At 37.9% G+C, this 18,525-nt stretch overlaps 1 protein-coding gene across 4 annotated transcripts in view; it reads left to right on the forward strand.

The window, feature by feature from the left end:
- Window positions 1-14,761, forward strand: part of LOC149284265 (phospholipid-transporting ATPase ABCA1-like) — a 57,028-nt gene extending 42,267 nt beyond the window's left edge. For all 4 annotated transcript variants that reach the window (XM_089496948.1, XM_089496949.1, XM_089496950.1 and 1 more), the window contains 27 exons: window positions 204-276; window positions 457-659; window positions 1,212-1,260; window positions 1,382-1,495; window positions 1,753-1,901; window positions 2,398-2,522; window positions 2,851-2,949; window positions 3,559-3,748; window positions 3,994-4,088; window positions 4,529-4,561; window positions 4,777-4,882; window positions 5,236-5,310; window positions 5,612-5,781; window positions 5,968-6,145; window positions 6,316-6,431; window positions 6,699-6,843; window positions 7,192-7,315; window positions 7,401-7,530; window positions 8,210-8,330; window positions 8,912-8,974; window positions 9,461-9,567; window positions 10,233-10,374; window positions 11,769-11,903; window positions 12,200-12,303; window positions 12,483-12,575; window positions 13,650-13,893; window positions 14,627-14,761. In XM_089496948.1, coding sequence (XP_089353074.1) covers window positions 204-276; window positions 457-659; window positions 1,212-1,260; window positions 1,382-1,495; window positions 1,753-1,901; window positions 2,398-2,522; window positions 2,851-2,949; window positions 3,559-3,748; window positions 3,994-4,088; window positions 4,529-4,561; window positions 4,777-4,882; window positions 5,236-5,310; window positions 5,612-5,781; window positions 5,968-6,145; window positions 6,316-6,431; window positions 6,699-6,843; window positions 7,192-7,315; window positions 7,401-7,530; window positions 8,210-8,330; window positions 8,912-8,974; window positions 9,461-9,567; window positions 10,233-10,374; window positions 11,769-11,903; window positions 12,200-12,303; window positions 12,483-12,575; window positions 13,650-13,893; window positions 14,627-14,761 — 3,318 coding nt within the window. The remainder of the gene's footprint in view (window positions 1-203; window positions 277-456; window positions 660-1,211; window positions 1,261-1,381; window positions 1,496-1,752; window positions 1,902-2,397; window positions 2,523-2,850; window positions 2,950-3,558; window positions 3,749-3,993; window positions 4,089-4,528; window positions 4,562-4,776; window positions 4,883-5,235; window positions 5,311-5,611; window positions 5,782-5,967; window positions 6,146-6,315; window positions 6,432-6,698; window positions 6,844-7,191; window positions 7,316-7,400; window positions 7,531-8,209; window positions 8,331-8,911; window positions 8,975-9,460; window positions 9,568-10,232; window positions 10,375-11,768; window positions 11,904-12,199; window positions 12,304-12,482; window positions 12,576-13,649; window positions 13,894-14,626) is intronic.
- Window positions 14,762-18,525: the final 3,764 nt, after the last annotated feature.

An 18,525-nucleotide genomic window follows, 5' to 3' on the forward strand; every position in this document is an offset into this window, starting at 1 on the left:
GTTGTGGGAGGGCTTTCTATTTACAAGGCTCATTTCCAGATTGGAAATTAACCCTTACACTTTCTGTCCATACTATAAACATGTTTTGATTAATCTGTGTGTTCCTCTCTTTTCTCTCTCTTTTTTGTTGAACGCCCGCATTGGTGTGATGTTTCTCACTAATCCGAATTATCGCTACATCATCATGTGTGTCTTTCTTGCAGGAGGATAGTGTATCTCAGAGCAGCTCTGATGCCGGCTTGGGCAGCGACCATGAAAGTGACACCTTAACAATAGGTAAAATATATCACTGAAATCTCAGGAATTTGTTTTGCAAGAAAAAATAGCTCCCTTACCTTCCGCTTCTATGTATTATATTGTGTGAATCTAATATGTAACTGCATTTGGCATGCCTAAGGAGAGTAAAAAAATGTATAATCCTCACATCCTTACGTGTATATTATGTCATTCTTCTAGACGTCTCTGCCATATCCAACCTAATCAATAAGCATGTGCCTGAGGCTCGACTAGTGGAGGATATTGGGCATGAGTTGACCTACGTGTTGCCCTATGAAGCTGCCAAAGAAGGGGCTTTCGTGGAACTATTTCATGAAATCGACGACCGTCTCTTTGATTTGGGTATTTCCAGCTACGGTATTGCAGACACCACATTGGAAGAGGTGTGTGCCTTGTGTTTAACATATACCTCTGCTAGATCTTTATGGGAAACCACAATATCTAAAAACAGATGCTATTCAATATAGTGCTTTCAGTATTTATCCTATAATTAGGTACGTAATTAGGAGAAATATTGAGAATGTATGCAATAATTATAGTGTGTCTTTAAAATATATTTTTTTCATTAAAGTATTGTTGGTGACAGCAAGCAATAATATATCATATACATTTATGTATACATTGAAAGTGGGTGGCTTTTACTTAGGAATCAAGCTAGCATCTTTGTAAAATGTGGTACATACATAATGATTTAAATTAGAGAAAGAGAAAACATATGTTTTAAGTTTAGTATTTAAGACTAACTTGTATGTAAATGAGCTTCAAAGTAATTTGCATGCGAGTGTGGGTTGATAACGTGATACAATTTTAATTTCCGCTATACATCTGTCCCACGTTCCCTTTTGCACTATTTCAGAAAGAATACTTGTTTAACTAGAACAGTGGAACTAATTGGTTTTATTGTTTATACAAATGTATTTTTTGTTTTTTTTTAGATATTCCTAAAAGTAGCTGATGAGACCGGTGTGGATGCTGACACTTCAGGTAACTTGCTTCTCCTAATCTCCTCATCCTGATCATGGTATTTCTAGTCTTGCTAGGTGTTTCACATGCTTAATTTGAACTTGTAAGATGGCATTGCTACATTTCATCTTCATGATCACAGATGGGACACTGCCAGCTCGGAGAAAAAGGTACGCTTTTGGAGATCATCAAAGCTGCCTGCGACCCTTCACAGAAGACGATCCACTTGAAGCCAACGATTCTGATATTGACCCAGGTATTATTCCTCAAACTTGAAAACCAACCTTTTCACTAAAATAAAGTGTAGGCAACCACAGTTACACACACACACACACATATATACATACATATTTATACAAATAATGAAACTGTTTGTAAGAAGCCCTGTTTTACAAATTGTTTTACAGCCATTTGCTGTCATCTGCTTGATGGGACCTACAAAAATAATGTGGTCCTGGTCAACATGTTGTCCCTCATCCCAAAACATTTATTGATCGTGTTCTCTCTCTTCAGAGTCACGGGAGACAGATTTTCTAAGTGGTATAGATGGCAAAGGTTCCTATCGGGTCAAGAGCTGGAATTTAGTGAGGCAGCAGTTTGCAGCTTTACTCTGGAAAAGGCTGCTTTATGCCAAGCGCAGCAGAAAGGGATTCTTTGCTCAGGTAAATAAAAGAAACATTCGAGAACTTTCCATGCCTGCAGCCATATCTCCATGTCTACATATAAGTTCATTGAGCACAAACAGAAGGATTCATGTCAATCTGCTCTTCGTAGCTGGAGTTCTCTTTAAAAGATGTACAAACAAAATCATCAGAAATCTCCTGTTTAAGTGTGTGTAGTAATTTGTGTCAAGCCACTGATTCCGTGTTTGTTTTTGTCCTTATCATTCATTAAAACAAACTCTTGTGTTTTCTCCTTTTGGTCCAAGTGGATGAGCTCAGTTTTAGTAAAGACTTCACATGAGCTACAGAAGTATGTTAGTAAAAGGGAGCAGTGGGAATGGTGTTGGAGGAAGTTTGTGTGGCCACATTTCCGCTTCTCTGACTAGAGATCAGGGACTGAACCAGAGACCCTGTGAGACTGCAGGTCAAACCCGGAGAGTTCCCAGGACACCGTAGTTAGGCCCTCTGTAAAAACACACTGATCTGTGTCTTTCAGATTGTGCTGCCGGCTGTTTTTGTCCTTATTGCACTCTTGTTCAGCCTTATTGTGCCTCCCTTTGGCAAGTACCCCAGCCTTGAGCTTCAGCCCTGGATGTATGATGAGCAGTACACGTTTATCAGGTATGAAAAGATAGGCCCACACAGAAATGAGTATACAACAGTGTCTTATTGTATGAGTTATGTTGTCGTATTTCCAACCAAAGAACCGATATGTCTAGAAAAAAAATATCTACTTCCTGCTTCAACTTTCCGTTTGTAAACAACTACTTCCTCTTTTATGAGCTGCGACTTCCTGTTTCAGGCTTTCTAATGACATTGCACTGTCCACGTAAAAAATGAATACTACTTATATCACGCTTTGCATTACATTATAGTATTTGTGAATAACTGTGAAACAATGCCGCTGTTCACTTGACTGATATATTGTCTGTGCTTGCATTGCTCGCAGCAATGATGCTCCAGATGATGCCGGCACCCAAGCGCTCTTGCGAGCCCTGACTGATAAGCCAGGCTTTGGAACGGCTTGCATGGAAGGATATTCTGTTCCGTAAGTGTCAGACATTGACGGCACCTTATTTCAGGTGTAGTGATTAACTATCTGTAAGCCAGGCACAACCACCTGCTTCAAGGGATGTGTCTGATGCAGGCTTGTTATATAGTAGAACCAAGGGAGGGAGAGACCTTGTTATTCTTACTTGCTTAGTACCTTATTATAAAAAAAAAAAATAGTATTTGCTATTATATAATTAATACAACTAGTCACACTAGTTCCATTTTGCCTAGTTTTTTTGTGAGGTGGTAACATCATAGCTTTATACATGCACTTTATCATTCTTGTTTGATATTTATTTAAACAGAAACGTTTGAATACGCCGGGATTAGCAAATTCACTCATAGTGTCGTTATCAGGTTCCCTGGCCCAAAATTTCAGCAAATCCTGAAATATCCTGAAATACTAAACCAAAATTAAACAAACAAAAAAACAAAACGTAAATGGCAAAGTCTGGGGTTAAAACAAACAGGTCTCGGTGTGACTCTTTAAAGAACTGTTAATTGCTATAAATTAAATAAGGAAACCTTGTGGGAGAAAACATATACTGAAATGTGAATTAGTGAATACAAAAACATGTATAATTTCACTTCTCTTCCCACACAGAGGTGTCAGCTGCTCAGATGGAGAAGAAGAATGGAGCACGCAATTTGTCTCAAAATCGGTGGAGGAGATGTTCCAATACGGCAACTGGTCAATGGAGAACCCTTCGCCATCTTGCGAGTGCAGTAATGACAGGATAAAGAAGATGCTTCCAGACTGTCCTCCTGGGGCTGGAGGGCTACCGCCCCTGCAGGTACTGCTTCATATAGCGCTGCTTTATTATTTGCTAAGTATACAGTATGTCCAAATAACAATTACTTGCACTAATTTAGCAAGGTGCTTTTACATCAATTGTGTAGTCAGTAAATATACAGTACAGCCAGAAGATCACATTTTTAGTCGCCTCACCAGATTGGGCCAGATCTGTACTACGTTGCCTTTGCTGCAGTGGTCAATGTGAACTCAGTCGCATTTTTTTCTTTATCTTTTCCTAAACAGAGGAAGCAAAACACTTCGGACATCTTGCAGAATCTGACGGGTAGAAATATTTCGGACTATCTTGTAAAAACGTATGCACAGATCATTGGAAAAAGGCAAGTTTGAAATGATATGTTAAATGGAAATAATAGATGTAGTGGTATTTCTGTTATATTTACTCCAATGTTTACATAGGATTGGAGTGCATCTATAACTGAAAATCTTTTTTAAATTACAGAGCATACCAGAGCTACCATTTAATAACAATTCCCTATATCATATCTAACAAAGCCATCAATGGGCCAGTTATCCATGCCCTTCCCGTTTTTTTTTACCTTTTTTGAGTTTGTGTTATCTTTATTTGTCACTTTCTTTTTCTTAAAAGTTTTAAAATTAATAGAAGCTACACCATTATACTTTGTTGAGGCCCAGGAGTAAAAGAGTGTTTACTATGCTATCTATATTGCATAACTGTTATAAGGCATAGTTAATGTCAATTTAATATGTAGTTTTTTTTTATGAAGCTGATAACCAATATTATGTCCTTTTCCTTTAGCTTGAAAAACAAAATCTGGGTAAATGAATTTAGGTAAGAAATCTAACAGTTTCATTGTTTTATGTTTGTGGGAATGTTGTATGGTACTGGAAAAATATACATATAAATATGGAGCCAGGTATATAGTATATACTGAGTGGTTCTGCTGGATTTGTCAGTGTGTATTTAAATGGAACATGGTAAAAGACATTTGTACGAATATTCTTGCTTTATTTAACGCAATTTCCCTGTTCTTTGGTCTCCCTCAGGTATGGAGGCTTCTCGCTTGGTGCAAGCAGTTCCCCAGCAATGCCTCCAAGTGAAGAGATTATGGCTTCCATTGATCACATCAAGAAGCACCTGAAGTTGACTGAGGTATACACCAAGGTGCCTTTGTTGACTAGGGGATATGTTATAGTTGCCATGTGCCAAGATATACATTTCAACTAAGGACATACAACTTTTAGTGTAAAACTCTTATGGGGAAGTTGCCTCATTATTGATTTGAGCATAGGTATAATTTACTGGCTGTCTATAATACAGATGCATTTAGCATGCAGAGCTTTACATTTAAAATTTACAGTAGTTGCCTTTCAACAGGTTCCTTGTATTGAAGCTAGATTTGTGACTGAGCTAACAAAACTAGGGTGTCTAATAGTGATTTCCCATGTAAGTGTATACCTTTGTTTTTCCATACATAAGGCCGTGCATTTTTATATTCATTTCAGGATGGTGCCATTAATCGTTTTCTTGACAGTTTTGGGACTTTCATGAAGGGCCTGGATGCGAAAGATAATGTCAAGGTATTTTCATTTGGCCTCACTTGATTTTGTTGTTATTCTTCACCTGGAATATAACCTTAATTTTGGTCTGGTCTATAGTTACCTCCAAGTTTTCTTGGAGCAAGGAGACACGTATATATTGTCATTTATAAGAGAGAAAGTGTAATAATGCAGAGCTGTCAAATCCATCTAATACAAGAATATAACCAGTTAGGATTGTATATCTAAGTGTCACCTGGGTCATCTGGAATGTATGTCGCCTTTGCAGATTGTAGCTGGTGACAATATTAAGGCAGATGTACTGTGTTTTTTTTCTTTCCAGGTCTGGTTCAATAACAAGGGCTGGCATGCTATTGGTTCTTTCCTCAATGTGATGAACAACGCTATTCTTCGTTCCAACATACGCCAGGGCGAGGATCCGGCCACATATGGAATCACTGCCTTTAATCACCCCCTTAACCTTACCAAAGAACAGTTATCCGAAGTTGCATTGTGAGTAGCATATTTAAGGATGGTTTCTGTACCTTCTGGGACATTTTAATTGGGGATTTGTGGTGACAAAGTTAATCAAGGCTGTCATATGTCAAAGTATTGCTGCAAATAGGAAAGAATAACTAATATTTGGTAGAAAATGGTGTTTCTTAAATATATATATATGTATAACATGCATATCTTTAGGATGACTACATCTGTGGATGTCTTGGTTTCCATCTGCGTGATATTCGCCATGTCGTTTGTGCCAGCTAGCTTTGTGGTTTTCCTGATCCAGGAGAGAGTGTCCAAAGCGAAGCATATGCAGTGTATCAGCGGTGTGAAGCCAGTTATCTACTGGCTGGCCAACTTTGTCTGGGATATGGTGAGAAACTATTACAGATAAAGCTTTTGATTCTAAACGAGTAAACATATTTTAAAACCCTCTCCTCGATACATATATCTCTCCAAAGAAAATTATTGGTATTTTACCTGTTATCCATGGTAACAAAAAAGTTACAAATTAATTTATTATGATACTATTTTTTCCCCCAGTGTAACTACATAGTACCGGCGACTTTGGTCATCATTATATTCATCTGCTTCCAGCAAGACTCCTACGTCTCTTCTTCAAATTTACCTGTGCTGGCTCTCCTGCTTTTATTATATGGGTAAGTCACATATAGGTATCTGGCACAGCACACAATACACTTCATCTGCTTTACCATTTCTATAGGTCCATGTATAAACAGCCGTCTTGGCAGGAGGTGTTAACATAATAGCAGCAATGTGCCAGAAAGATTTACATTTAAAACTAGTTTGCGTATTATTACACATACGTACTGCAACAGTCAGATACAAAACAAGACCAAAACAGTGCAAACGTTTTAAAAAAAATAGAACCTTGTTTCTAAATGTGGTTGATTTTGTTCTCATAGGTGGTCCATCACTCCTCTCATGTACCCAGCTTCCTTCATATTCAAGATCCCCAGCACAGCTTATGTGGTGCTCACCAGTGTAAACTTGTTCATTGGAATCAATGGCAGTGTGGCCACTTTTGTACTGGAACTGTTCACCAACAACGTAAGGATGTGCTTGATTACAATAGATCATTGATGCCTTTAACTTTGGACTGGATCATTGTTTAGCAAAGAAAAATTTAACGGGATATAACAAGTTACAATGACATGCTTAGCTATAGCTTGTTGATCCAGTGAGAAATCAGATTGCCTTTTGAAGAAATCAAGACAAAGCTCTTAAAATTTTTGAGGCACAGTTGGAAATCTCTTCTTCTGGGCCAACTGCAGGCTTGAATGTAATGCTTATGTACATAGAGTTTTAATTGTAGTTACTTTTATTCAAGAAGAAAACAAAATAGCATTCTCTTTGTGATTCTTGCAATTGACTAATTATAGCTGTTTTTTTTATTAGAAATTAAACAACATTAATGATATTCTGAAGTCCGTTCTCCTGATCTTCCCTCACTTCTGTCTGGGTCGAGGACTCATTGATATGGTGAAAAATCAGGCTATGGCCAATGCCCTGGAAAGATTTGGTAAGGGATGTTCTTAATGTATCCATCCTCCCAGGAATCCCAGCTCGTGCATACCCCTAATCATGTTTTTTGGGTTTTGGTACAGGAGAAAACCGCTTTGTCTCTCCCATGTCCTGGGATCTTGTTGGACGGAATCTTTTTGCAATGGCTGTGGAGGGTGTGGTATTTTTTGTAATCACCCTGCTGATACAATACCGTTTTTTCATTAAACCGAGGTAGGTGTACTTCCCAGCACAACCAACACGGGTTGCTGTTTGCAAGCATTTTATGGGTTAGATGCTGACAACCAGAAAATATTAACAGGGAATGTTTGCACCAATTAGTGATTGCATGCATTGTTGCATTCTAAAATTTGGGTTGCAACTTCCCATATGTCACTGTTACAATTAGTTCTAGATTATTTTTTGCCAATAGAATTGTTCACCATCTATATCTGCTGAACCTGTATATTAATTATGACCCACATCACTGATTGATTTATGTGAACAAAAGTACTGAATTTAGATGCCTTAAATAGCTTTGAAGAAATGTGGAGGTGATCTAAGGATTCATTTTCACCATAAATACAATAACAAATAAAAAAGAATTACAAAAAAGTGAGCCATTATACCTAAACAGTCTCAAAAGCTTTACATGTTATGGAATTTGTTTCTACTTCGCAGAAAGGGTGGCCACATTTTCCATTTTATGAAAAAAAAAAAAGCCTTGACATACAATATTGATTATAGTTTAGTATTGCACGCTGCACATGTGCCTGTTGACTTGGCGTTCTCAATCATGTACAGGAAAGGCCGGAGGCAATAGTGGCTTTATATGTCATTCTACAGTGTCTTAGAATAGTATGATAATACCTGCAAGTCATATAAATTATCATTCCATTCATCTTTTCTCAAGACCGGTGAGTTCAAAGCTCCCTCCTCTGATAGACGAGGATGAGGACGTGGCAAGAGAGCGACAGAGAATATTAAATGAGGGCGGTCGGAATGACATCTTGGAAATGAAAGGGCTTACTAAGGTGAGGACCTGTTCATACCTGTAGACCTAGTTGGTGCTATCTTACACTCATGTGCTATCCATGTGTAACCCCAGGCATAAACCGTGGAAGGCTACCACCTGCTTCAAAGTCTTCTGTCTGTTTTAACCTGTTGCTTTCTGGAAACTGTCAAACCTTAAGGAATGTTAACCTTTTGTATGCCAGAAGAGCGGGCAATGCTTTGCCACTCCCATAAACATGCACTACATATCATAGACAAATTGGCAGGTATTCACTTTGGATACATTTGTTGAGTTTTAGTTTTATTAAGGAGAGAATTATAGAAACGTAAAATATCTGGGGAGCTGGATTCACATGCTATACTATGCTCTTACGGATTACGTTAAAAATACATTTTTACAGGCAGCATTTTACAGGTTACAGTTCCACTACCTTCAACAAGCAGTCGACTGCGCGAGGATCTGCCATAGTATCCATTATCCGTTGTAGATTATATTTCAAAAGGGTTTCCATAACAGAGTGGTTAAATAGTTCTTAACATTGTGAGCGGATGTAAAACAGAAAGATTCCGTATTTTAAGTGTAGATTTCTTCATTTTCCAGATCTATAGAATGAAGAGGAAGCCAGCTGTGGATAGAGTGTGTGTGGGCATCCCTCCCGGAGAGGTAATTAAAACATATCTACTGTGACAAATTACATTTTTGGCCTGTTTGGTGTCAGTAAGATTCAAATGTTTACAGTTATATGTTAAGTAAACAGTTACCCATCTCTTGCATACTGTGCCGAAAAATACAAAATTAACTGAATTCAAAAACATATTCTTTTTTTTTTTATTTCATCGCTAATAATAGGTCCACCCAAATAGATAGTTTATGACATTGGTGTATATACCATGGTCTACCAAGATGTTAGAATGTTAGGATATCCTTGTTTGAGCACAAGTCAAATATTCCAAAATGAGATTTTGGTCAATCTTGTAAATCACTTTATTACTGTTGTTTTTTAAATGATAAATTCTGCAGAGAAAGTATTGCTTCTGTCAGTTACAGAAACCACACGTATATATTAAATAATACTATAATATACTATGTGGTTTTATTATGTATTAAATTATCCAATATGCTTACCTGGAGTCTGGTCATTGTTTATAGTGCTTTGGGCTGCTTGGAGTCAACGGTGCAGGCAAAACCACCACATTTAAGATGCTTACGGGAGACACTGATGTGACTTCTGGAGAAGCCTTCCTTAATGGACACAGGTTAGTAATAAACATTTCCATACATTTCAGTGATATAGTACCAGTACGTGGATGGTCATGAAGTGGACATAAGCAAGGAAGTAACACTGTTGAGAAAATGCCTTGTTGCTGTTCTTGCTTTGTCACGTATCAATAGGAAATTACCTTGGATATTTTTCTCTTGAGCTGTATATGGGATATCGCATCTTGTAGCTTCATCACATGGTTTAAACTGTTATTTTAAGATCATGAACTACACAGAGAGGAACTGTGTGTTCCAGTGTTTAGTGCTATATATATATATATATATATATATATATTTATTTATTTCTTTTTCTTTGTGGTGCTTGTGACTGTGCCTGTTACTTAGATCTAGCCCTGATATGTTCTCATACATCCACAGATATTACACTCTAAGGAAACTACCCTTCCCTTAGACTTGTCTAGTGTAGTATGCGTCTCCATTTACTCCCAGCTGCCTGCCACACTTTCTGCCACTGAAAAGATAGCTGACAGTGTGAAATGTATTAATTCTTCCATATATACATTGCATACTACCCTTCTAAATTGTGTGACAAATATCCACACCAGTTAGACAGATGTGGGGTATTTCATATTTCAAATAAAGAGCGTGAATAGAAATTATTTTCTGAGAAAATGTGCTTATGAGTAATTTTGATTCACAGTATCTTGTCGAACATGCAAGAAGTCCATCAGAACATGGGATACTGTCCTCAGTTTGATGCCATCAATGAGCTTTTGACGGGAAGGGAACACTTGGAGTTCTATGCTCTCTTACGTGGGGTTCCTGAGAGAGAGGTTTGCAAGGTAAAATCATTTTTCACTGTCCTCCTGGATACTTGTAAAATATATTTTATGGCTTTTGAGTAACAGATTTAGCTCTAGGCACATCCAATTGATTTTTTTAATTGGACAGGGCTGTCAATAACACACAATGTAGTAATGCTTGTTTAGTGAAACACGATACAATGTATGGCTCGAGTAGAAAGACCAAGAATTGGCTCTAGACAATAGTGATCTTTTTGGGAGTTTTGTACTGTTAGGGGCTAACTGTTTTCTTCACTGCTGTGATCATTACAGTCAAGTAACATGTATGTTTCACATACCTTGGACAGTGTACTTTGGCCACCTATATCTACACCTGTAATTGCCTTCCAAAAACCCACCTTATTTAAACCTATGTATACATATAAATGAAACTTTCCACATTAACTTTTTTTGCATCATAGCAAAAGTTTAAACTCCTAAAAGATGCTGAGAAGCTAGAATCCTATGAGGCAGCTGTTATAACAATAAGCTGTTTCCTTAGTCCTGGGAGAAAGTGATGCCATGTTCTAGATCTTACATCTTTAGAGTTTGGCATTGTGTCACATTACATTTAATAATGTCTTTTCATTTGCACATTGTAGATGCCCTTTCTTTGTATGACCCATAGTAATGTCTTAAAGCTTTTAGCAGTTATAGATATTGATGTACAGATATTCATAGGTAAATACTTGCTGAGAGGGTGGCAGATAAGTAGAATAACTTTCTGCCGTATGTGGTAGAGATCAATACAAAAATGTATAGGATCTACCATCCTGGACGTAATGTTTGAGGCCAGATGGTGCATATTTGGAGTTCTAAAGTTTTGTAGTCTTTGCAGACAGCAATATTAGGCCTGCTATCAGGGCCGCCCTTAGACAGGGGCAAGTTGGGTTCTTGCCTGGATACCACACTTACGAGGGCCCACAGTGCCCTTGCTTACCAGCCTTCCTCATGTACATGATCTCAGCATGTTCCTTCATAAACCGTTAAGGGAGCCCTGGAAACTCTTAGGGAAACCCGGTCTGCTATGAAACCCCAATTGTTTGGCTACTTCTCTGGCTAGTAAAACCTTTGAACTCTCCAGCTGTGAGGGGTCAATAATGTTTTGTTTGTGGTGCACCTCTTCTCACGTAACAGTTTACATTTGAACATAAGATATTATATCATTTCTTTATTATGCACATTTAAAATAAGATAATTTGTATTATATAGCACAATCTGGGTAATCTGGTTAGGTGCAACAGGTGGATATAAACACTTATTTGAAAGAGAGAACAAAACACTTTGTTATTTTCTAGTCATTGCATGTCTTAGATGTTTATTTGTTCAGCAGAGATTTATGTATTATATGTAATTAATTTCAAGACCATTGGCTCCTTGTTCCCCATGCTTAGGTTGCCGAATGGGCAGTGCGCAAACTGGGCCTAGTAAAATATGCCGAAAGGCGTGCCGGAAACTACAGCGGGGGAAACCGGCGCAAACTATCTACAGCCATGGCCCTCATCGGGGGGCCTCCCGTGGTTTTCCTGGTAAATAATTAGAATTTACCTCAGTGGTTTCTATTTTGATTCGGAATAAGTTGTAAATGTCACCATAAAATATTTGGCATTATTATAGTGGTTGCGGTGGAATTAGTGACTTAAAGAGATCTTGAGACCAAAATAGCTACATGGATATGATGGTGGGTGCACAGGGCAATGGTTCTAATAGTTACTGTGTTAATATGTCTTAATTATCGTTTAACAGTTTTGCAAATATCAAAAAAAAAATTACTTGGTGATAGAAACCATCGTAGAAACGTTGACACATGTCTTTCTAACCATAGGATGAGCCTACAACGGGCATGGATCCCAAAGCTAGACGCTTCCTGTGGAACTGCGCTTTAAGTGTTATTAAAGAAGGGAGATCAGTTGTTCTCACGTCCCACAGGTAAGTACTAGATACCATGCTACTCATTCCCAGGCTTAATTGGGATCCTATGTTTTACTTAAAAAAAATGGCTGCTTACAGATGTGTATATTGTATTGATAAAGTAACCATGCAGTATTTTCTACATTGCAGGACATTTTATTTCATTTTTTAACATATTCATGCTTTTTCCCAAACAGTATGGAAGAATGTGAAGCTCTTTGCACAAGAATGGCCATCATGGTTAATGGGAGGTTCAGGTGTCTTGGAAGTGTCCAGCATCTAAAGAACAAGTAATTATTTTTTCATTTTCCCTGATTCCCTGATTTCTCAGTCAGCATAAGGTGCTTCGAAACAAAATAGTGTTGGGGAAAGTCAGTGCTATACGGTATAGAAGTTAGAAGTAATAATCGTTGAGAGTTTACAATTGGTTACAGGGAGGAATTAGACAGAAGGCAAGGGTGATTTGATTGTAGCGAGGGTCATGTGGAGAAGTCAGTCGAGTAGAAGGTGGAGACCCGATGGTTTCTTTTCAGGATGCCGTTGGTGGATATTAGGAGGATAGTTTGTATGTTTCTCATTTAAAGTTACTTTTTATTCTGGATGGTATTGGGAGCTAGTCGACTGGCGTGTTTGGGAGGGAAATGGAAAGCCACTTAGTAGGGAGGCAGGTTAAAAGGGTGTATGGGAGAGGAAACGTAGATTAGCATGTCATCTGCGTAGATTGGGCAATGGAATCCAATAGTTAGTTTAGCTTTCCAATAAATGTAGGATTTTAGCCGGAAGAAAACCATGTCATGGATGCCATGAGAATTAAGGGTGTGCAGGAGAAAGAGGTGGTCAACTGTGTCAATGGCTGTAAAGAGATCCATGAGCAAGGAGAGGAAACTTTTTTTTGTTTTTAGCAGATTCGAGAGTGTTAGTAATTTTGGTGAAGTGAAACCAAGACATAATCCACTCAATGTAAAATTTACAAATAAAATATTAAGTTCATCAACTTGAAGAACTGTCGGTTTGTATTCTGGTAGTGATGTCTTTTAAAAGCATGCTCTCATACCATCATACGGCAGGTTTCAAATATGTTTAGGACTGCCTGAAAGTCAAAAACGTTCACAATTAAGTGCTGCGTAAATTGTTGGTGCTATATAAATAAAAGATCATGACAATAAAATAATAATAAATGATATGAATGCGGTTAGAGTGATCATGTTTATTGGTTGAAATGCCACTCATTTTCTTTTTGATACTAGCCAATATAAAATGAAGGTCAATAAGTTTAGATGTGTAGTAAAAACACCAATAATCACAGAAGATGCCTTGCACTCCTGAAGATTGCCTGATAGTAAGATGACCTCTTTTACTTACAGGTTTGGAGATGGCTATACCATAGTATTACGTGTATCAGGCTCCAACCCAGACCTGAAGCCTGTAGAAGATTTCTTTAGCCAGGCTTTTCCAGGTAGCGTGTTAAAGGAAAAGCATAGAGGAATGCTACAGTACCAGCTCCCCTCCTCACAGTCCTCCCTGGCCAGGATATTCAGCACGCTCTCCAAGAACAAAAAAAGACTTCATATTGAAGATTACTCCGTCTCTCAGACCACTCTTGACCAAGTATGTTTATTTGTATATTGCTTTAAGAATGGTTTACATGTTAATATGTGTTGGAACTACATAGCTCAAGCATAAAAAAATTGGATGACATAATACATGATGTTGGATATAAGATGCTCTGCAACTTTACATTCTAATGACAGCTCATGTAATATCTATCTATCTATCTATCTATCTATCTATCTATCACAGACGACTCGTTCTGGCATTATGCTTAACCTGCTCTTTATAGCCCTTATTAGGCCACAGGTGGCCCCAAACAATTTACCAAGCACCTTAGAAAATATGGGCCAGACACCCTGTTAGTGGGATGGAGAACCGACCCACTCTGCTTTTCTGCATACTCCACTCCAGGGACCCAAAATACACAGGAGAAAGCATAGTAAATATTATACTATACTCTCCCTGGATGTATATACATACGTACTGTATAGATTTCAACTTGCTGTGTAAAGAGAGAGATTTTAGAGACCTGGATGAGTTAAGTCATTGGTACACTATTTCTGTCGCATCTTACAGCGGCTTGCTTTCAGAGCTAAAAATAATGGTGTCCTTGAAGCCTCTTTATAATCTACCCCGTTTGTATATAATATCCGTATAAAAACACGCATACATATTGGGTATATATGTTAACATTTACAGAAAAGTAAAAATCAACAGGAAAACATGTTTTTTTACAAGGCATGCACCAAAATAGTAACATAGGACTTTCTTTTTTTTTTTTTCTTTCTAGGTATTTGTTAACTTTGCCAAGGACCAAAGCGATGACGATCTCTCCATGTCATTGCACAAAAACCAGACTGTTGTAGATGTTGCTCTCCTAACATCGTTTCTACAGGACGAGAAGGTAAAAGAAAGCTACGTGTGATCAGCCTATATGGAGAATCTAAGAGGATTTGAATGAAAAGGCACTCATGGCTGTAGATGAAACATGAATGCCAAGGAGTCCAATCTCCAGGACCTGCCCAAAGGGGCATCGTATACTGGACAACACAGTGCTACCACTCAATGCAATGCAAACCAATGCAGTGACAGACAGAATTCCATGACAGAGGCCGTGCCTCTTGTACTGCCTTGTTGTACTATGCTCAGGTTGGATGCTTGAACTGAGACGCCAACAGTACGACAATGTGAATCTGTAGTGTTGCACCCACAGGTTCATTCCTTTTGTGGGCTTGACACCTTAGCTATTACATATAATTTTTAGTTTTTTTTTGTATTGTTCATTTTGTATTTTTGGGATCGCAAACCATTTTACCACTGACACACTATGACCAGTGACTATTTATTATTAACTTTTTTCCTTTCAAATTGACATGTACATTGTGAACAGGAATGCCAAACTCGGTGTGCCCAGAACTGAAGGACTAGCTTTAATGCTCTGGTGATGTCATGCACAGTTCATTTTTCGGTAGCAGGCGCATTCACTTCTCCTGTTAGCCATGGATATCATTTCTATGCTATGTGTTGTAGCAAAGGATTACAGGGCACACATTTACAGCAATAAAATCGGAATGTAAGCAAGTTAGTGCTTGCTGACTAGTAGGACCGTAAAGTTTTAAGATGCAAACAGAACGTACTCAGCATTTAAGTAAAACAGGTTTGGTGCCTAAAAATGCCAAAAGTGGCGGAAAAGGGAAATCTTGGTTTGAGTTCCGTTCTTAGATTCAACATTGAATACCATATTTAATACAAATATTTTGTATTGCCAGCCGTTTAAAAAGTAGGTTTTTAGTCATATTGTTACATACCGTACATACTCGGGATGGCTTTTTGTTATTATTAAGAGTGTGTACCTTTGGTTTAACCTCAAGGATCATTTGTGTATTCTCATTACCATTACATCGGCCAGGGTTTTGCCACAATGTGAGGAAATTTCTTGGTGCGTTACGGATCTTCCTGGAAAGGGATTACTACTACGCTTACCGTGCACAAATGTTCAGCCAAGTCAGGGGTAATAAATACTAAGACTACTGCATATGAGTACAATTAGTTACCAAGGGATGTGTGACATTTTCCATATCACTCACTCACTGAACAGCCAAGGCCTACTAGGTTGCCACCTCGGTGACAAGCCAAAACTAGTGTTCCATATTTAGTGCATATTTAATTTCTTTGAATTTCTGGAGGAATTTAAAAGCAATTGACTTTGTGCCCCGTTGGCATTTCTAGTCTTTTCTGTGATGAGTTGGCATTATGTCTTGCTGATGGGTTTTGCTACAATTAGCTACTCATAATATATGTTGTTTGAAGCCTTACTCACCATGCATACTAATACCCCTCTCGTGCTGCGTGTTTTCAGATCTGCACTTAATACAGAACATATATACGCTATATGTGGACATTGACGGATACGTTTAAATGAATCTATCTTATGGTGCTGTTCGTAAAACAAAAAAACTATACCACAAAAGTTGGGGATCCAACCAAAACCAGATACAAACTAGCTTAATACAAGTCACATTAAAAAATGGTCACGACTTTATAAGTCTCTCTCCTTCCTTTTGTCTCAATGATTTGTTTACTGCCTCTGTCAGGGGGAAAAGGAGATACAGTTGACGCGTTTCAGGGAATATTTATGAATCACTATTATGTGCAATGATTGTAGCTTTTTGGCTGCAATCAGTAAGAGCAACTTTTGAAATCACGTAGACAGAATCCTGGCCCATTTGCCTCAGCCTACTTGCTGTTACAAATTGGTCAGAAGGAAGGTATTAGTCCCCGCACTTGCATAGTCCATAATCTTTGACCTCCTAAACCCTCAACAAAATGCTGCAGGAACCTTTTTTTTATACTTATCAATGCAATTAAGATTATTTTTGTCATTTGAATATAGTTCTTTTGCCATAGTCTATGCAAACACGTAGGCCCACATCTTCTGGTCTTCTTACTACAAAAGTGTCCAAATATGATTATCGTAGGGACTGACAAAATGCCATTGAAAAATGAACACATTCTTTCAGTGAAGTCGGACTTTGAAAAACCGTGTTATCCAAAATGTGCCTAAGTTAACTGATGGCTGTATAGTTCAGGTCACGTTTTCCATTAGCTTTTAACAAGCTCATCCTTTATAATGGACTGTTGTTACATATTACAATCACAAGACAGTTTTTACACAGACCACTTTTTGTGGATGCGCACATATAGTAGGTCTTTTTTGAACCTGTGGTTTCTATGTTCTTGAACCAAACGTTATCCAGTTACGTCTCACAGCCAGCAGTTTGGTAAAATGTCCTTTGCTTGTCCCAACTAATCTACCTTTTTTGTTGATAACAAATGGTGATTTCTTCAAGAACCACTGATATGTACCCATAATCTTACTGCTTATTCCCAGCGAGAAGCAATCAGACACTCTTATGCCACTATGTATATGCCAACGGACAATTTTGTGTCACACCCCATGGCGGTAGCCTGGAGGAAAGCATTATAAATGGTTGCTTCTGTTTGTAAATCTTGTCTCTCTTTGTTACAGACATAACATTTCTCCCATATGATGTGATGTTGTCATGCATTGTGGTTCTTCATTCCAAGCACTTTATGCTGTCTATAATGGGATCTAATTTTGCACTGGAATACCCATTATTATTTCAAAGACTAGACAGAAAATGTATAATAAAAAAAAAAAATGGTTTTACAGTAACGTTCTAAGTTAAATCCTTCAGTTCAAATTTCTGTGACTGAAAAAAAAATTTGTATTGTCATTAACTGTTTTAAGTATTAAAAATGTATAGCATAGATCTATGTTAATTTCCTTGTATTATGTCACGTAAATAAAATTTGTGACACCAAATCTGGCTTGTCTGGTATGTGTTTAACATGGTATATTTTTGTAGATGTATTTATAACGATGACTAATGTAATAAAGGAACATAAATAATCTGACAGAATGACTAAACTTCTACAAACTGGATTGTTTTGCTTTTTCAGCCAACTTAAAATGCATTTTTTTAGGTGGGTGTCAAAGGGAATGTGATATGAATATATCCTCCTCGGTGGCACTATGAAAGATGGCCTATGATTATTTACGGATTTAAATTGTCTTGCTCGATCTTAACATTTCTAGACTGTTTTATTATTTTCCTACGAGGCTGGTATACCATTTAGGGACATTTTCCTCTCCACAGAATGTTTGACCAAGTCGGAAATAACTGCAGCTCCTGTCTTTTGAAAGAAAATTCTATTGTCCCATACAGCCCCATCTACGAAGACTACAATTACTTTGCAGAAGGGAAAAGAGGCACTGGGACAGCTGCCCTTCTTTCCCCACAGCAGTTATGGCTTTGGATTGAATTATGTTGAACCCTTACAGGAGAAACTTGCCGAGGATGGTCCTTCATAACGTATAATGAAACAATGACTCTCCTGCCAACTTTTTTTTTTTTTTTTTAATAAACCTCTATATTTTTATTTAAGCATTGACACGCGACAATTGTTTCGCTGGGCTATTTTCCTCAAATAATCAAGTTGAAGGTAGCGCATACCAAAAATAGGTGTATACCCAAGAGGAGCTAACCCTAAACACAGATACCCTACCTGCGAGGACACCTGCGTATTTGCCCAATTATAAGACCCTGATTAGGAAAAAAGTAGATATGATGGCAGGAGTTTTTCTTTAACTATCCAGTTGAGCCC

This window comes from Sceloporus occidentalis, unplaced genomic scaffold, assembly GCF_023333645.1.
Source record: "Sceloporus occidentalis isolate IW3139 unplaced genomic scaffold, rSceOcc1.0.p SCAF_96, whole genome shotgun sequence".
Classification (NCBI taxonomy): Eukaryota; Metazoa; Chordata; class Lepidosauria; order Squamata; family Phrynosomatidae; genus Sceloporus; species Sceloporus occidentalis.